Source organism: Suricata suricatta, chromosome 3 (genome assembly GCF_006229205.1).
Source record: "Suricata suricatta isolate VVHF042 chromosome 3, meerkat_22Aug2017_6uvM2_HiC, whole genome shotgun sequence".
Lineage (NCBI taxonomy): Eukaryota > Metazoa > Chordata > Mammalia > Carnivora > Herpestidae > Suricata > Suricata suricatta.
The window spans coordinates 5,708,416-5,726,175 of record NC_043702.1 but is presented as its reverse complement, the minus strand read 5'-3'; the positions used below and the strand labels follow the sequence as shown (position 1 = coordinate 5,726,175).

The 17,760-nt window shown below is 46.6% G+C and overlaps 1 protein-coding gene across 1 annotated transcript in view; it reads left to right on the top strand.

The window, feature by feature from the left end:
- The window catches only part of TRPM8 (transient receptor potential cation channel subfamily M member 8), a 72,350-nt gene extending 55,441 nt beyond the window's left edge, over positions 1 to 16,909 (top strand). The window contains exons 20-24 of the mRNA XM_029932858.1: positions 1,809 to 1,999; positions 6,772 to 6,871; positions 7,920 to 7,953; positions 12,844 to 12,936; positions 16,560 to 16,909. Coding sequence (XP_029788718.1) covers positions 1,809 to 1,999; positions 6,772 to 6,871; positions 7,920 to 7,953; positions 12,844 to 12,894 — 376 coding nt within the window. The 3' untranslated portion in view covers positions 12,895 to 12,936; positions 16,560 to 16,909. The remainder of the gene's footprint in view (positions 1 to 1,808; positions 2,000 to 6,771; positions 6,872 to 7,919; positions 7,954 to 12,843; positions 12,937 to 16,559) is intronic.
- Positions 16,910 to 17,760: the final 851 nt, after the last annotated feature.

The window sequence follows — 17,760 nt, the reverse complement described above, 5'->3', positions numbered from 1 at the left end:
GGGGCAAGAGTGAGGTCTCACAACAGACAGACCCGGCTCCCCTGCCTGGTCACCTCCTTCAGGTCTGGTCTGTGAAGTGTTTACCCAGAATTGGGAGAATCGAATGCAACCCCAGTCAGGACTTGCTTGTAGATTCCAAAGACTGATTGCTGCTTCTTCAGCTCTCGGAGGGATGATTTGATAACAGCAATACAAGCATCTGGGAGTTTCCCAAATAGTAAAGCGCTTCATCATTTTCTTTAGTTAGTAGTCCAGCCCCAATCCTCTGGAGATAGAGCATAGTGCAAAACATTTCATGTTTTACCCCGGGAGGTGGTGGTGTGGTGGCACGAGGCAAACAGACGTTGGGCAGGATTGCGAGACCCGAGGCCTGGCTTTATTATCTCCTAGTTGGGAAATTCAGACGGTATTCCTACCCTTGCTCTGCTTTAGTTTTCTGATCCATTCATTGTAGATGAAAGTAAGGCTTATGTCATATAGTTTGCAGAGTACGTCATTAATACAAGTAGGCTGCTAAGAACAGCGTCTGGAGCCTTAGGCTAGCTGTGTTATGGTTGGTTTGATTTGTAACTGACAAACCAGTGGCACAATCAGACATTCTTCTGATCAGTGGGTGCTCTTTCTAATTATGTGAATAATCCAAGCCCATTGCGTAATGCTTAGGAAGCAAACAAAAGAGACGGGAGCACATTCACGATGTGTGCAGAGATCACCACCGTGAATGACGGATTTATTCCACCCTACGAGTTGTGATTTACGTAGTGAGATGATGTGGTAAGTATGAATTTGAGCCTAATTATTTCACTTAACATGTATTATAAGCCTTTCCCCAAAGTATATGAATTATTTGTAATCATTATTTTTAACAGCTGGTAATGCAACCCTATTAATTAACCATGGAGGGTGATACATTTTCTTAGTGTTGAGCATTTCTGGTCCCATTCTTTTGAGGTGAGAGGTTGGGGCACTGTTTCTTTCAGGGCTGTGGCCAACAGGCCCGCGTGTATATCCATTGATGCGTTTTCTTTCCTCAGTACCTCCATGGTCTTAGGTTAAATGTCCAGAAGTCAAGGCATTGGATCAAAGGGATGAACATTTCTTTCTTTTTTATTTTAATTTTTAAATGTTTATTTTATTTTTGAGAGAGAAAAAGAGGGAGAAATAGAGACAGAGTGTGAGCAGAGGAGGGGCAGGGAGAGAGGGAGACACAGAATTCGAAGCAGGCTCCAGGCTCTAAGCTGTCAGCACAGAGCCTGACGTAAGGCTCAAACTCACGGACTCTGAGATCGTGACCTGAGCCAAAGTTGGAAGCTTAACCGACCGAGCCACTCAGGTGCCCCAAAGGGATGAACATTTCTAAGACCCTTGATAAATATTAACCAACTTCCTTCCCAGACCGTTTACAATTAAACTCTCATTAGCAAGGTACGAGGGGCAAACTGTTCCTAAGAGAGTCAACACCTTGGCCTCTTTGTGACTAACACAGTAACAGACTAATGACTGATGGGAATCCTTGAAAGGTCTGGAAGTAAAAAGCTTTTCAGAAGTTCACCAGACAGTATTTTCCGTGTGATCAACCCCCAGACCCCAGACCCCAGACCCCAGACCCGTAGACACAATTCCAGCCCAGTCCGCGTAGAAGCGTGCGCACTGCTGAGCTGTCCTGGCCCCGTCTTGGCTTGGGTTCTCCTCTCCTGTCTGGACTTAAGCTGTCACCGGCCATGCCTTGTTATCAACGTCACTGTGTTTGGCAGTCAGTTGAGGAGGCACGTGGCATCTGAGGCATGACCTTCTCTCCCTCCTGCCAGCTACACCGTGGGCACCGTCCAAGAGAACAACGACCAGGTCTGGAAGTTCCAGAGATACTTCCTGGTGCAGGAGTACTGCAACCGACTCAACATCCCCTTCCCCTTCGTGGTCTTTGCCTACTTCTACATGGTGGTGAAGAAGTGTTTCTGGTGCTGCTGTAAGAGGAAGAGCACGGAGACGTCTCCTTGCTGTGAGTCACTTGTCCCTCTGCGCCCGGGAGCAACAGCAGTGATTCATCGTGGGCTGGGGGGGGGGGGGCGACTGGTCCGCGCGGGGCAGCAGCAAAGGGCTTTTTCACAGCTATGTCCCCGCTCACCTCTGTATGTCTGTCCGGATTAGGCAGCAGGCCAGCCAGGGGATTACTCGAGGGCAAGAGTAGGTTAAGAGAGTGTTGCAGATCTGTGGGCTGGTCTCATGCTGGGGGGATAACGTTCCAGGGAAGCGTCGTAACCTTGTAAATAACACGTTGAACAAGCATGATTCACAGGACGGCGTCAAGGCCTGACTTTGGTTTTGCTCCTGCGAGATGTGGACTCTGGTGGAGTTAGCCTCACCGCGGCAGAGTCCGGACTATCCTGGCCGCTCCTGGGGCAATCCAAGGGCTTATAATTTCTGCCCTACGCACACAGTGCGGTCTGCTAACCAGCCGGTTGATGGCCATGCGGGCGGGAGGCCCCCCTTTCTGCTGCACCCCCTCTCGGCTGGCAGAACAGACAGGAAGCGTGGGCCGCTGGCTTCTTCCCCTCTCTTCCTCCCCTTGTCTCCCACCCACCAGCTGCTGTCCCTGCCCCCCTGTGGGTTGGAGCATGGGGAGCGAGGAGAGGAAAGAAGCAGAAAGTCTTCTCTGGAAACAGTAGTGCTGTTCTAGGCCGGCTGCATGCTCTCTGACCTGACTGTGTGCAAAACCGATCCTTTATTGGGTGGGTCCTGCAGGGGTTCGCTGGCTGGGCCTTGACTCCTAGGGCTCGCCAGGACTTTCTCCAGCGCCCGCCTCCCCCGGGCCTCTGCCTTCGGCACCCACTTCCTTCAGGAAGGCAGGGACGCCCACAGCTCTCCTTTTCCTGTGGCTCCCCACCTCCTTAGCCCTGATAAGGGGTAAGGAGCAGGAGGGTCCCCACTGGGCTCCTCTCCTCACCTTCCCTCCTCCCCCCTGCCCCCCGCCCGCCACTCCCTGCTGTGGGAGCCAGAATCTATCATCGGGAGATTCTCAGTCGCACTTGGAGACACCTCCTCAGGTACAACTGTCTTCCCTGCAGACGGGCTAGGTTTTCTTAACACTCGATCCCGGGGCCATGGCGGCAGACTTATCTTGCTAGCTTGCAGACACGTCTCAACCAAAGTAAGCAGGAAAGGAGGGAGGGGCTTATTTTGATTCCTTTGGGTGGTTGGGCACAGAGGAAAAGATAGAAAGGGTACCAGCACCCATTCATTTTGCCTTCTGACCTCAGAGTGAAGCCAGGGGACCTGGCTCTGGGGGAGGCTGGGGTCCATCTGCAGCCTGATCTCTTTATCACTTATCAGGGTCGGGTGTTTCAGGACTATGAAAATCTTTATATTTCTTTTTTTTATTTTTTCAAGTTGATTTATTTATTTTGAAAGAACATGAGCAGGGGAAAGGCAGAGAGATGGGGAGAGACAGAATTCCAAGCAGGCTCTGTGCTGTTGGTGCAGAACCCGATGCAGGATTCGAACTCACAAACCATGAGATCACGACAGGAGCTGAAATCAAGAGTTGGACACTTCACCAACTGAGCCACCTAGGCACCCCATAAATTTCTTTTAAAAGTCATAAGGAAAAGAATGAACTTTTCGGTCACAAACTTTTAGTTGAGGAAAGCAGAACATGAAAAGGGATACACCCTATCGCATATAGAGAAGAAACAGTGTAAAAACAGTCATGTTGCTCAAAGCCTTCCTTCCTTCACAAATACCAACTCCGTTCTGGGGGTACAAGTTGTGAACAGAGGCATGTGAGGGCTGGGCTGCTTGGCTCATCGTTTTACCTAAATGGTTCCAGAGAAAGAACAATGAGTAAAAGTTTCAGGGAGGAAGATTTAGGTTTAAGACCATGTCCAACAGATCACGTTATCAGGAAGGTAAATGGAAAGCCATGTGAGGTAGTGAATCCCTATCACGGGCTGTATTCCGTCTGGGGATGGGGAGACGGATTTGGGATGAAGATCCACTCTCCAGAGATACCCTGTGCTGTGCCCAGGATCAGTGGGACCAGACACCCAGTGTGTCTTTAAGGATGAATCAGTCTTCTGAATTTGGGAAGAGTTCCAGGACAAAATGCACTCGATTCCCCCAAAATGTGATCAACAAGGAAGCACGCTAAGAACATAAAAATGGGAGCAAATCCCCCAGTTTGGCCATGAAGTGGGCAGGACCTCGGCTGCAGGAGGCACACAGGTCAGGGAAGAGCTGTATGAATCTGCACCTGTTTCCCTCGGAGAATGAGGCGCTTACAGCCCTTTGGGGAAAAGGTAACGTAAGCTGGTGACATTCTCTCCCCCAGCAGCTCTCGGCCTCAGGGGAATAAAGAAACAGAGGGAATCAGGGAGCACAGAGGACAGGTCCTTCTCCATGCCGGGGGCAGTGGTGGCGGGGGAGGGCGAGCGGAGAGCCCTGTTTACTCTCTGGAGACTTCGGGAGGGACGTGCTCACCACCCGTTCACTTGCTGCTTCTTGGCCATCACGCATTCCAGAACCCGCAGCACTTGGTGGTTGCCAGAGCTTTCCACGCTAATTCATTTCCCAAATTCACTTTGCACTTGCTGCCCAATGACCAGGACGTCATGGGATTTAAGGTCAAAACTGTTCTTTGGAGAAAAATGCCAAGATTTTTCAAACAATGTTTCAGAAATGGTAGAATCCAACCTTCCATTAAAAAATAATTTTGTTAATGTTTATTGTTTGAGAGAGAGAGACCGAGTATGAGTGCGGCAGGGGCAGAGAGAGAGGGAGACACAGAATCTGAAGCAATCACCAGGCTCTGAGCTGTCAGCACAGAGCCTGACATGGGGCTCAAACACACAAACCGTGAGATCATGACCCGAGCTGAAGTCGGACACTTAACCGACTGAGCCACCCAGGCACCCCCTAAAGCTTCCAGTTTTGCTGCTTTTTGGTGATATCATAAAGTAACAATGAGAAAGCATGCCACCCCATTCCAGTAATTGCACTCTTAGAAAATATATTCCTTTTCCATGAGAAAAAAAGTAACCCATCGTCATTATGGAACTTTGAAAAATACAGAAAAACACAAATAAGAAAGAGCAAGGACCCATGTAACCCACCACTCAGAGGTAAATATTGTTAACATAATGGTATCTATTCTACTCTGTTTGTCTAGTTGCATAATAATTAGCTGTTCTGGACCAACACATTCATAGCCTAATTTGTTATTTAGTGAATAATACCTCAAGAACATTTTCTGTATACATAAATACAACCCTCTATGACAGTTCTGAACTGTAGAATATTCCAGGTTATGGACGCACCCTACTTAATGCCACCAATCCCTTGTTTCTATTCCTTCGGTATCATACAGTACTATATAAACAGTTATATGCCTTTAATTTTTTGCACACCAATGATTTTTTCCCCTTGGGGCTATTTATAGGAGAGAACTTTCTAGATGAAGGGTAGGGACAGACTGAAATCTTTGGTATTGTCTACCACCTTCTTCCTCCACCTTCTCATCCATCATGCATGACAACCTTATCCATTTAGAGTTTTTCCAATTTCTGGGAAACCTGTTTATCCACATCGTTGCCAACATGGGCCATAGTTATTACTGTGACCCTGCTAATTTTCCATTTTGGTTGGTGAATGTGCCATGCCATCCCCTAACATTTTGACTGATAAAGGACTCGGCCATTTTGTCTTGGTCATTCGTCACTGTCACTCTTTGGCCATCTGCGTTCAGGAGCTGTTGATCCTTTCCCTGTTGATTTTTGAGTAACTCCTACTGGGCTTCTACATACATTGCAGTGTTTGGGGAGAAGACATTGGAAACCACTTTGCTAGGAAAGATCCAGTGGGGAAAAAATCCAATTAGGAATTATTGTCTATAAATCAGCATTTGCTATTTGGCTTTGCTGAAATCCGTCACTTGCACATTGGCTCTGTCTTTGATTCCCAATTAATTCTTTTTAAATCCATATGCTTGAAAGGCAATTTAAAAATAAAACTAGATTTTTCCCCCAAATGGGTGCCTGCCTGAACCTAGGTGCTTTTCCTTCCCCATGAATTCATATGGAGGACCGTCCATTGCACCATTACCTGAAACACAGGCGCCTTGTTGATCTGTGATTTTGTTTGCTTGCCTTCTGATAGGCCTAGGCACTGGAAGAAATTGAATCTTGCTGGAACATGCCCCAGGCCAGTTTTTACGCAAGCCCTGCCTTACGTGAAAGGAAATAGAAAAGGCAAAAGAATTCCTCGAGGTCCACACCCAGGCTGCATATTTCACAAGCGTAGGAATGATGTCCAGGCTTTATTGTCCCCTCCTCCAAAGTTCCTACACCCACTTTAGGTTTTGAGCGTCGCAATCCATTGGTAATTATTCAACTGAGTGGTTGATGGAGCATTTTTATGTCATCACCACGGGAGAGGAGCACATATGAAATGTGAGGCCAGAATTCATTAGTGAAATGATTTTGCTAAGTCACAAAACACACAGACAGGCTTTAGATTGATCTCTGTTTAGAATAAAGATTGCACTCCTATTTCACTCAGACGGCTCCAATTTCTCATTGTTACCAAGAAATTCATTAGCATTCCATTGCTTTGCTGCTGTTCCTAGTAAGTAACATCACTCACATCCGCCTGTGCGGGACGAATCTAATTCTTCCGGCTCCAGGGTATCACCAAATGCCGAGCAGGTGTTGATTTAGGAGGCAAGGGGCAAAAGAAACAGTTTGAATGGTTTTTTTTTTTTTTGTCTCATTATTCAAGGCTTCAAAAATGAAGACAGCGAGACTCTGGCGTGGGAGGGTGTCATGAAAGAAAACTACCTTGTCAAGATCAACACGAAAGCCAGTGGCGCTTCCGAGGAGTATGTCAGTAGTCCACTTCTGCTTTGCCCGGCTCCCCTTGCACACATAAGTTTGCAGAATGTACGTAGCTCATTTCAGTAAGCTCTGCCAGGAGAATTTACAGCAGAGAGAAAAAGCACCAACAAGGTATTACCTGGGCAAGTGAAGGCGACAAACACGTAAGTGTGTATCAGCCTTTCCAAAAGGGCAGGACCACTCACTTGCCATTCTGATTGTCCTCCGAGGCCCTGGGGAAGAGAGAGGTACTCGGAGACAGCAGGGCAGGACCTTGGAGCCAGGTCGCAAGAGAGCGGGTCACTCTGCCGTGGCCACAGAGGTGGATTCTGGGAAGACCCAGTGACCGCGGGCAATTGCCTCACACTTACCTTATGATGAAGACATAGAACGGAAAGCCCTTTGGTAGATCTGTGAGACTGTCCTTGAGAAGTCCTGAACTGCGTTTATGAATGGCATGGAGTTGTTGCACACATGCCGTAGAACTTAGATAGGTCACAGCTCAATCCACAGATGGTCCCCACGGAGAGGTCGCGCAGGGCCTTCAGGAGTGGTGCCCTTCTTATTAGGCAGGGTAACGTGGCTAACAGTCCGATGTCACTCTTACTGAGAGCTCCAAACATACCTCAAAATCCACTCTAACGAAGAAAGAGTAAATGTAAGCGCTACCATTCCCTTCGCCAAGTTCAACACAGCTAGTGTGCCGGACGCTGGCATGCTCTTTCTCTTTGAGTAACTAGGCAGACTCCCCAAGCTCTTCTCCGTTCCTGGACCCTGAGATCTTGATTTTGGAGCGGAGGGATGGACCTTACAGGTCAGATTCCACCACTCCGTCAGCAGAGATAGAGTGTACGTGCTTTACTTCTGACTGGGGTGGGGTGTGGGATGCTGCTTCATTTGGGTATCGGCGAGTGGACGTAGCTGCTATGGATTTAGTTAAAAATGAAAATAGTCTGCGTTTTGTTCTTTAAAAGACTGTAAAATGGAGTCTAATAGCCTTTTCTCTCCCCACCCCTTCTCTTGTTCTCTCTCTCTCTTTTAACTTCTTTGAAGAATGAGGCATCGGTTTAGACAGCTGGATACAAAGGTATATTTCTGATGATAGTTTGGGAAATGTTTAAAAAATCTGTGTTATCTTTGACCTTTCAGCGAGAGGCCAGTGGTTGTGGTCTGAAAACAAAAGCAGTTAATTATTAAAAGAATTTAAAAAAAGGATAGAAGTGGCCCTGGTCTGTGCTGGTTCCGTGTGTAAGGGCTGGGCGTGGGAATGGACTGACTTCCCAGATGCTCCGGGCCCCTGTGTGCTGGAGTCCTCTTCCCCGATCTCGAAGCGCTCTCCTGTCTCTGTGGGACCCAGGGCCCCTCTTCTCTCTCTCAGCTGTGAAAGCAGGTGCAAGATGCCTGCAGTTATGGAAACACCAGCGAGGCGGCTCAGAAGAGTGATTTGGGAGCCTGTGAGCCTCTGTGCTTGTCTTCGGTGCTGCTCTAATTTCTTAGCTATTTAATTTGAAGGGCATCGCAAATGCACGAATACACATGTGAGCCTTAGGTGCGGGGAGAGTGTGCCCACGTTCTCCCTGAGCTGGGTGGCCGGAAATTGCGATTCAGGGTTAGCAGAAATTACAATGGATTCATGAGTACCAGATCCCTGTTAGGCTTTGTGGAGGAAATGATACCTGGTGTTTTATCACAATATGTTGAGAACGGCTTCTTGGATGACAGGATTCACATTCCGCCCCAGGGCTGTGCTGTTTGGTGGTTAGACACCACCCCAGCTGGCAAGGCAGGATCTCCAGCACCCAGCACCCTGCCCGGACCACTAGGGTCTCAACGAATGTTTGTTGAGTGAATAAATGACCCAAATGTGCCTCCTCATGGACCTCTTATATGAGAATTGATCCACTTCAAATTTTTTTGGCTATTTATGTGTTATTTACCATCAGAATTTTTTAAAGTTTATTTATTTATTTTGAGAGGAAAAGAGAGACAGAGACAGAGAGACCGCATGAGCAGGGGAAGGGCAGAGAGAGAGAGGGAGAGAGAGAATCCCAAGCAGGCTCCCTGCTGTCAGTGCAGAACCCAGCACGGGGCTCAATCTCACAAACCATGAGATCATGACCTGAGCCGAAATCAAGAGTCAGATGCTTAATTGACTGGGCCACCCAGGCGCCCTCTCCACCAGGCGGGTCACCTCCTGACAGGTCCTGACAGGACGGAATGTCTATGCCTAGTGCCTTCCTGGTCCCCTCAGAGCAGCTCTTGTCTTCCTTCTGAGTCTTCCTCTCCTTCCCTTTCTCTGGAACTGCCGGCTCGATACATTGGCATCAACTACTCAGGATGATGGTCTATTTTGTGCTGACAGCCAAATGCTTCCATCGCAATTTGCTTTAGTTACCTACTGCTGCGTAACAAACACCCCTACTCTTTGGTGACTCCCAACCCCCATTTTATTTTGCTCTTGCTTTTTTGTGGGTCAGGAGTCTGGGAGGAGCTCAGCCGGGCAGCTCCACTTCTCGTGGATTCAGCCGGATTTATTGGGCTGGATTCAGTTGGTGGCCAGGCCAGGAGGCCAGGTGGTACCGCTGGGCTCCTCCATGTGGCATCTCTCCCACGTGTGACATCTGATCCTTGTGGCTTGGGCTTGTACAGCATGGTGGTCTTAGGGCAGTCCCCTTCATACACAGCGGCTGGCTTCCAAGAGTGAGGAAGCGGAAACTGGCAGCGCTCTGGAAGGCTGGGCCTGGACTGGCATGATGTCCTTTCCACCAGAGTGTGTTGATCAAAGCGGTCACAGGCGAACCCAGAGTCAGTAACCCACCTCTTGGGGTAGGAGTGACACTGCATGCAGGCCAAAAGGACCTGGTGGCCGCCATCTTTGGGGACCCGCTATCACACCATGGTATCATTTGTTACAGCTGTTCTCATTCTGAAGTTGCATTGTTGATTCTTAATTGAGGGGCTGGGAAGATTCTTATTTATTGGACCTGAGTGTTGTATGTAATCGATCATGCCAGGACGTACGTCAGGATTCTCATCAATGGAGAGGGAAGAGAAAAGTGCTGGATATTTTTGTTAAAGTTTATTTATTTTGAGAGAGAGAGAGATGGCAAGCAGGGGAGGGGTACAGAGAGGAGAGAGATGCTGAGCTTGAACTCACGAACCGAGAAATCATGACCTGAGCTGAAACCAAGAGTTGGATGCTTAACTGACTGAGCCACTCAGGCACCTGCTGGATATTTTTAAAGATGACAGAGAATTTAGAGAATATTAAGAGGATATATGAAAGGAGTAGCAGGCTAGATTATTCTAAGATCGAGTATTTATATTAGACATATAATGTGTAATAAATAATAAACATATCTTTATTAGATAAATTCACTTTCCTACCTCATGTATTTATATTTAAAAGTGTTGTCTGCTGCTTCTGTGCCTGAGCCACATAGCACGTAATATGTGAGGAGCACCTGCTGTGTGCCAGGCATGGGGCTAAGTGCCATTAAGCAGAGGTGGCCCCCAAAGTCATTCCTGGATCTTGTGTGGGGTGGCATGGTTATGGGAGCCGAACTGTGCAGGATTCGATGGCGGTATCCGGCACGCACCCCCCGGGCCCCTGTGTGTGCGTCAGCAGGTGGCAGAGTCAGCAGCTGCGAAGGGCCAAGTTCAGAGAAGCATGGAGCATTCCCTGCAGCTACCGAGGCACGGCGCTGAGTGGGAGGAAGCACGGTGGCCAGGCCACCCCGTGTGGGAACCGGCCTCTCTCGAGTTGGCTTTTCTTCCCGTGCAAGGGGAAGGCTCTGCAGAGTCTGAGCCTGAGAGGGGACTCTTTCAAAGACCACTCCGGGCCATCAGAGTGGCCACATCAGCTTAAACGGTCCGGTTACGGAATAGAGGCAGCCAGGACGTGTCTAGGCATTGTGTTTATGGAGAAAGCAGGCTATTTTTGGTTGTCAAGTTGTGTTGTTTCACTCATGGTTTCACCAGGGGAGGCTTTGGAGGGAGGGGGGGGCGGGGGCAGGGCCTGGGGGCTCCTGGACACCACCAGGCCTGGGTCAGAGGGCGTCGGGAGAGCCAGGGCACTGGACAAGCTGCCCTGACTCCCTCGGGCCAGACTGTTTGTGGACAGAGACCTCCCGACCACCGAGGGCCTGGTGGTGGCACTGTCAGTGGGGACAGTGGGCTTGAGTCATGGGGGTTGTGGAGGTGGGGGCTGAGGACGGAGTGCACACATGTGTGCCGGCCGGGGACCTGGGGCCCTGGAGAGGAGCTTGCAGGCTCTGTCCGCCCTGCATGTCCCCTGCTGTCGAGCTCAGTCGCTTTACCGGCTGCCACCAGGAGCCCAGTGACACCGTGAATTTTATACATTTGGAGGGAGTTTGGGAGGGTCCCTGGGAGCCCGCAAACGGCACAGGATTTCACGACCTCTCTCCCCGCTTCTCATCCTGCTCCCTTGGCCTCTCCTTTTTATTCCCTCCTGGATCCTGGATTCCTCCTCTTCTGAGCAACAAAAAATCTCTCCTTTCCAACCACGGAGAACTTTAGGGATCATCATCACTTGTTCCTTGAGCAGGCACTGGCAATCTGATGTCTGCTTTAAGACAGCTTATTAAAGGGGCGCCTGGGGGGCTCAGTCGGTTAAGCACCGGACTTCAGCTCGGGTTATGATCTCACGGTTCATGGGTTCAGGTTCCGCGTCGGGCTCTGTGCTGACAGCTCAGAGCCTGGAGCCTGCTTCTGATTCTGTCTCCCTTTCTCTCTCTGCCCCTTCCCTGGGAGCACAGAAATAAACTTTAAAACACACACACACACACACACACACACACACACACACACACACAAACAGCTTATTAAAGCCATCCTACCATCCCCCAGATACAGGGTTCACCCAAGCCGCTCTAGCAAACGAAAAATTTCTTTGTCTCATTATACTTGGAAACAAAATCATTTACAAGTGACCTTAGGGCTGTAAGTAGGGATCTTCCTACTTTCCTTCCTTAGTTTAGGCAGTTAGTCCTCATGGATTCTTTCTGTTCTAAAAAAACAAAAAAGTTAAATGAAGAGATTATTACTGGAAATAAGCCCAAGTTAAGTACAGATTTTTTTCCTTGACAAGAGATATGGCAAATTAGAAACCAACTGTATAGAAACTGCATGATGTCCGTGAACTTCTATCGAGTACGCCGATGCGGTGTGTAATGTAGAACAAGCTTCATTCGGGGCGCCTGGGGGGCTCGATCGGTCAAGCATCCGACTTCGGCTCAGGTCAGGATCTCAGGATTCGAGACTTTGAACCCCGAGGCAGGCTCTGTGCTGACAGCTCGGAGCCTGGAGCCTGCTTCTGATTCAGTGTCTCCCTCTCTCTCTGCCCCTCCCCTGATCATACTCTGTCTCTTTCTTTCTCTCAAAAATAAACATTTAAAAAATGTTTTTAAAAAAGAACATGCTTCAGTCATCTTGTGCCATAAGCTTGCAAAAGATGCACGCATTGAAAATAATTTTATTCTGCCTTTTACTTAAATTGTTTTGCTCTTTATACTTTTGTTTGATTGTAATAGACACTTTATTTGCAAAAACTCAATTTGTCAGTATTATATCACATTTTTATTAGTATTATACTTCTATCAGAGTGAAACTTTGTTGGTATTTCATAATTTTGTTAGTGTTAATTACTTACAACATTATTATTTGCACACATTCTTTTTCTGTGGCGCTAAAACTTATCATTTTGTATGTGGGAACCATTATTGATTCACCTTTGAGTAAAGCTCCCACTGATTGGTGCTGATGAGTGTTTGCTAGTGACATGATTTCAGAACGTGAGCAGCGGACTGGGTCCGGATCACTCGCCCTGCTCTGAGGTGTGCCACCGTTTTTATTTGGTCAATACACCTGCTTCATGGAAAAGCCATAACTTAAAATTGAAAGTTGGAAAACTCATCTTAAGACCAGTTCTATTCTTCTTTTCTTCTCCCCTCCCAAGATTAATGATCTCAAGAGTCTTCTGAAAGAGATTGCTAATAAAATCAAATAGAACTTCATGGACTCTAATGGAGAAAAATCTAATTACAGCAAGGTAAGTCATTCTAATGGGTTATACTTTTGCTCTGAAAATTTACATATTTTAAGACTCATTTAAAATCATGATATTTTTACCGTAAGTGAGAGAAGTCAGAGAAAGACAGATATCATATGTGTTCACTCATAGGTGGAATTTGAGAAACTTAACAGAAGACCATGGGGAAAGGGAAGAGGGAAAAATAGTTTTTAACAGAAAGGGAGGCAAACCATAGGAGGTTCTTAAACACAGAGAACAAACTGAGGGTGGATGGGGGTGAGGGAGAGGGGAAAAAGGGTGAGGGGCCTGGAGGAGGGCACTTGTTGGGATGAGCACTGGGTGTTGTATGTAAGCGATGAATTATGAGAATCTACTCCCAGAGCCAAGAGCACACTGTGTACACTGTGTTAGCCAACGTGACCATAAATTATACTTAAGAAATAAATAAAATAAAGTCATGATTTTTTTTCTCGGATATTTTATCTTCCTGTATTAGCAGATTTGAAAATAATGCATTGTTTAAAAAATTCCAACAATGCAGGGGTATAGGAAGGAAGAAGCGGCAGCCTGGATTCACACGACTTTTCCATCAGTGCCGCTCCACATCAGAGGTTAACACTGCCAGCAGTAGGGTCCAAGTGTCCTTTTGAATCTTTGAAAGGCACTTACGAACCATGTAGCTCTTTTGGCATTCACTGAATCAAGGTCACACTGCTCAAGACTTGGCTTTTTTTTTTTTTTTAACTTAACTCTCTTTCCTGGGTATTTTTCTGGATCTCTGCCTACACCATGTACCTCATTCTCAAGATACACAATTCACTATGCATGTTTATTGCTGTGGGATAGACGAATGTGTGTTGATCAGTTTTTTCCTACCAAAAAATGTTTTAGTGAGCCATTCAGGGCTTTTCAGCAATAGCTCATTTGCACAGTAAAAATGTAATACAGGGACTTAGCAGTTGAACCCAAGGCTTTGCTCCGTGATCTTACCATTGGCTTTAATGATGTTTGTCCACGAGCTGTCCAAATTCTGAACCTAAGTGTTAAAATGTTAGCATGTAAATATGGGGGGTGGGGGGGGGCAGGAGCAATGGGAATTCCATTTGACTAGAATTTTTTTGAGAAAGTGAATTGCAAGGAGAGTTAATTCATGTTTCCTGTCTCCCTCTCTCCCTTCCTCCTTCCCCCTGCCTTCCTGTCTTCTTGCTTTCCTTTCTTCTTTCCTCTTTTCCTCCCTTCCTTCCTTCCTTCCTTCCTTCCTTCCTTCCTTCCTTCCTTCCTTCCTTCCACTTCCTTCCCTTCCCTTACTGTTTACTGAGTGCCCATGAACTTCTCAGAGAAGTCCTGTGTCAGGGTTGGCACTGAGGTTTAGACACTGATTACAGGCTGTGCATTAAACGCTTACACTGTAGCATTTCTCTTCGCGGATTGATTGTGTTACAGGAGGAAATTGTGTTGCGTTAGGCTCCTTTCAATATTTCTGGTCACCACGTACTTTTCCTTGGGTTCTGGCGATTATGGATCATACATGGAGGACTGTGTTAGAGCTAGACGGCTACACGTCTTATACAGTTAGAAAGGCAGGCGTAGGCTCCTGGTGGGCCCCTGACAACAACCCTCACGTACCAGGGACAATTTGAACTCTTTCATAATGGTGTTCAGTGAAAACAATCTTATACCTTAAAACAAATGACAGTTTTAGCTTTGAAACATTTGTCATTTTGTTTAATTTATGACCTGGAATAGATTTTTTTTTAAAGCCCAGGAAGAGATAAAACAATTAAACACGATGTTTTAAAAGCTGGGAAAGTTTAATCATCGGCAAAGACCCCAAAGGGGATGCACACCCACCTCTTAAAGCTCCAGTTTCCTCATTTCTTGTTTCCTTGACATGTTGACTGTGGGTACAATGAGCAGACACATTGGCTTCTTCTCCACCTGCCCTTTGCTAGGACTTAGCTTTTCATTAACACATGGAGAATTAATCAATTGGTGAATGAAAGTGAATTCCGAGAAGGACATTCCTCCATTTCGGTGTAGGCTACCCAGGAAAGAAAGGGGATGATGGGGAGCCTGAGTGATTCAGACAGTTGAGTGTCCGACTGTTGGTTTCAGCTCAGGTCATGATCTCACGGTTTGTGGGTTCAAGCCCCACATAGGGTTCTGCACTGACAGCATAGAGTCTGCTTGGGATTCTCTCTCTACCACTCTCTCTGCCCTCCCCTGCTTATTCTCTCTCTTCCTCTCTCTCAAAATAAATAAACATTAAAAAAAGAAAGAAAGAAGATGAGAAGAGGAATATATGAGAAAACAGAAATCCTGTACATTCATCACCACTAATATATTTAGAAATAATGAATTTGGTGTGCCCATTTTTTGGGTATATTTTTTCCTTTTCAATATACGACCCCTTTACTTTCTTTCTTTCTTTTTTTAAAATGTTGTCTATCTGGCGTATCCTTTTGGAGTTCACCGAAAGTGTCATTTTATAGGCTACGTGCTGCTAAAGCATGACTCTTGTAGTGTCTCTCTGATACTTCGCTCTCTCTCTCGAGGGGAGGAGGTCATCATTTTGGGGGGCAAGGCAAGGAATGAGAATGTAGCCACAGGCGGGAGTGCACTGGCTCTGGGAGGGGCCGGCCTTCACCAACCTGCCCGTCTGGCTCTCCATCCCTAAGCTGATCCGGTAACTGGGAACAAAATCGACAGACAGTGGGGCCGATATTTTTCTTCCTTGCACGTTAACGTTGAAGGGAACTAAGAACTGGGCACCGAGCAAAGCCATTTGTTTTCTCAGACCTTTGCACTTAGAGTGGACCCGAGGGCTGGAGGCACCAAGAATCAGGGGGCAAAGACAGTCATGGCAATGGCTTGATCCCAGCACAATAATCCACTGATTCTTGCATTTGCTACACTGAAATTCTAGGTCAGTGAAAGAATGTGAAGTTCCTTTGAGGGCCATAGTAAAACTTCATTTCAGTAAATTATTGCAGTTTTTAACTTAATTTTCAACTCACCCTTTTATTTTTTTAAATTATTTAATTATTTATTATTAGAGAGAGTGGAAGTGGAAGTGAGGGGGACAGAGAGGGAGAGTGAGAAAATCTTTTTTTTTTAATGTTTATTTTTGAGAGAGGCAGAGACAGAATGTGAGTGGGGGAGGGGAAGAGAGAGCGGGAGACACAGATCTGAACCAGGCTCCAGGCTCTGAGCTGTCAGCACAGAGCCCGATGCGGGGCTGGAACTCCCTAACTATGAGATCATGACCTGAACCAAAGTCTGGCACTTAACCAGCTGAGCCACCCAGGTGCCCCAGAGTGGGCAAACGTTAACCAGGCTCCATGCCCAGTGTGGAACCCTACTCAGTGCTCAATCCTGTGACTCTGGGATCATGTCCTGAGCCAAAATCAAGTCAGATGCTCAACCAAATGAGACACCGAGAGGCCCCTTCAATTCATCCTTTTATCAGTGGAAAACCACTCAGCAAATAAAGCACTCAGAACCCTTGTGGGTCAATGGTCTCATAGCCAAGTCAATACCAAAACAAAATCAGGTTTTGGAAGTGTATTTGGACCCATGACCAGTACATCACCAATATATTTAGAAGCAAATCCATTTTAGTGTTCTTCGCTGTTTCACAGGTGATCTCAAAAATCTACGTGGGAAAGAGTCCAGTGCTGATGAGCCGTTTTGTTACCAAGTGGCCAGTAGGAACTGTTCAGGCGCGGAGTACTAAGCAGATGGCTTTCATCACTCCAGTGTGCTCAAATCTGAGAAATGGACGTGTGATTGGTTTCAAACAGGAAGATGGACACCACGGAAGAGCCTCCCCTGAAGGCTGACCTGTTATGTCCGGAGTCTCAATCACTCCGACTTGCTGTGTGATCAGAGTGTGATCTTGAACCCCCACCCTTGTTCGATTTCCTTACCTCTGACCCCTGTGCATTATAGAACATCCCTCCTGGGAATAAGAACCAGGTCATGCCTTTCCTCCTGGACCGCTGTTTTGTTTAACTCCATTGATTCCTGGCTATTTCATGTTTTGGAGTACGTGACTAATTAGTTGGCATGTCGTTAAAAGTCTCCCCAGTCAGGGCAGATTCTCTGCTCAAAAAGACTATCCTCACTTCTCATTATGCTTTTTGTCTATCAGCATAGGTGACAAAGTGGTGTCTTAACTTACCCTCTTAGCTTCACCAGGAGCCCCCCCATTCTCAACTGTGTGAATAATGACCCAAAAACGAGACCTTAAGAGGTGGCCCTGGTTTTGTTTTCAGTGGATATGCCTTTCCCTTCTTACTCCTTTCCCAGAAAAGATAATTCGTGGATATTATAGAAAATTCAGACTACATAGACAAGTAGAAAGACTATAAATAGTCCTGCTCATGGTTAAAGATAATCACTGCTAAGTTTAGGATGCATTTCCAAATCTATTTTTCTCTATGCATGTTTTATTTCTCTTTTAAAATTTTACATGATGTCATCATACCACATACATAATTTTGTATAAGCTTTTTCACCTAGTATTTTATCAAGGATGTTTTTATTATGTTCCTGGTCTTCTTAAACATCATAATAATAATGACATAATATACAACCTCCAGTGATTTCCATAACGCGGGTCACTGAAGGCTGTTTCCAACTGGTCAGTGGGATGAGCATCATGGTGCATGAACCTTTTTCTGCATTTGGGAGGTTTTCCCATAGCTAGAGTCCCAGGAGTGGGTCTTGATTATCAAACCACTTACGAGGTTTTTCATAACTGTATGGCAAATAGGAGTTAGTAACTTTAGTCTAAGTTACAAGACACATGAACTTAGAACTCTTAACATAAGACATTAT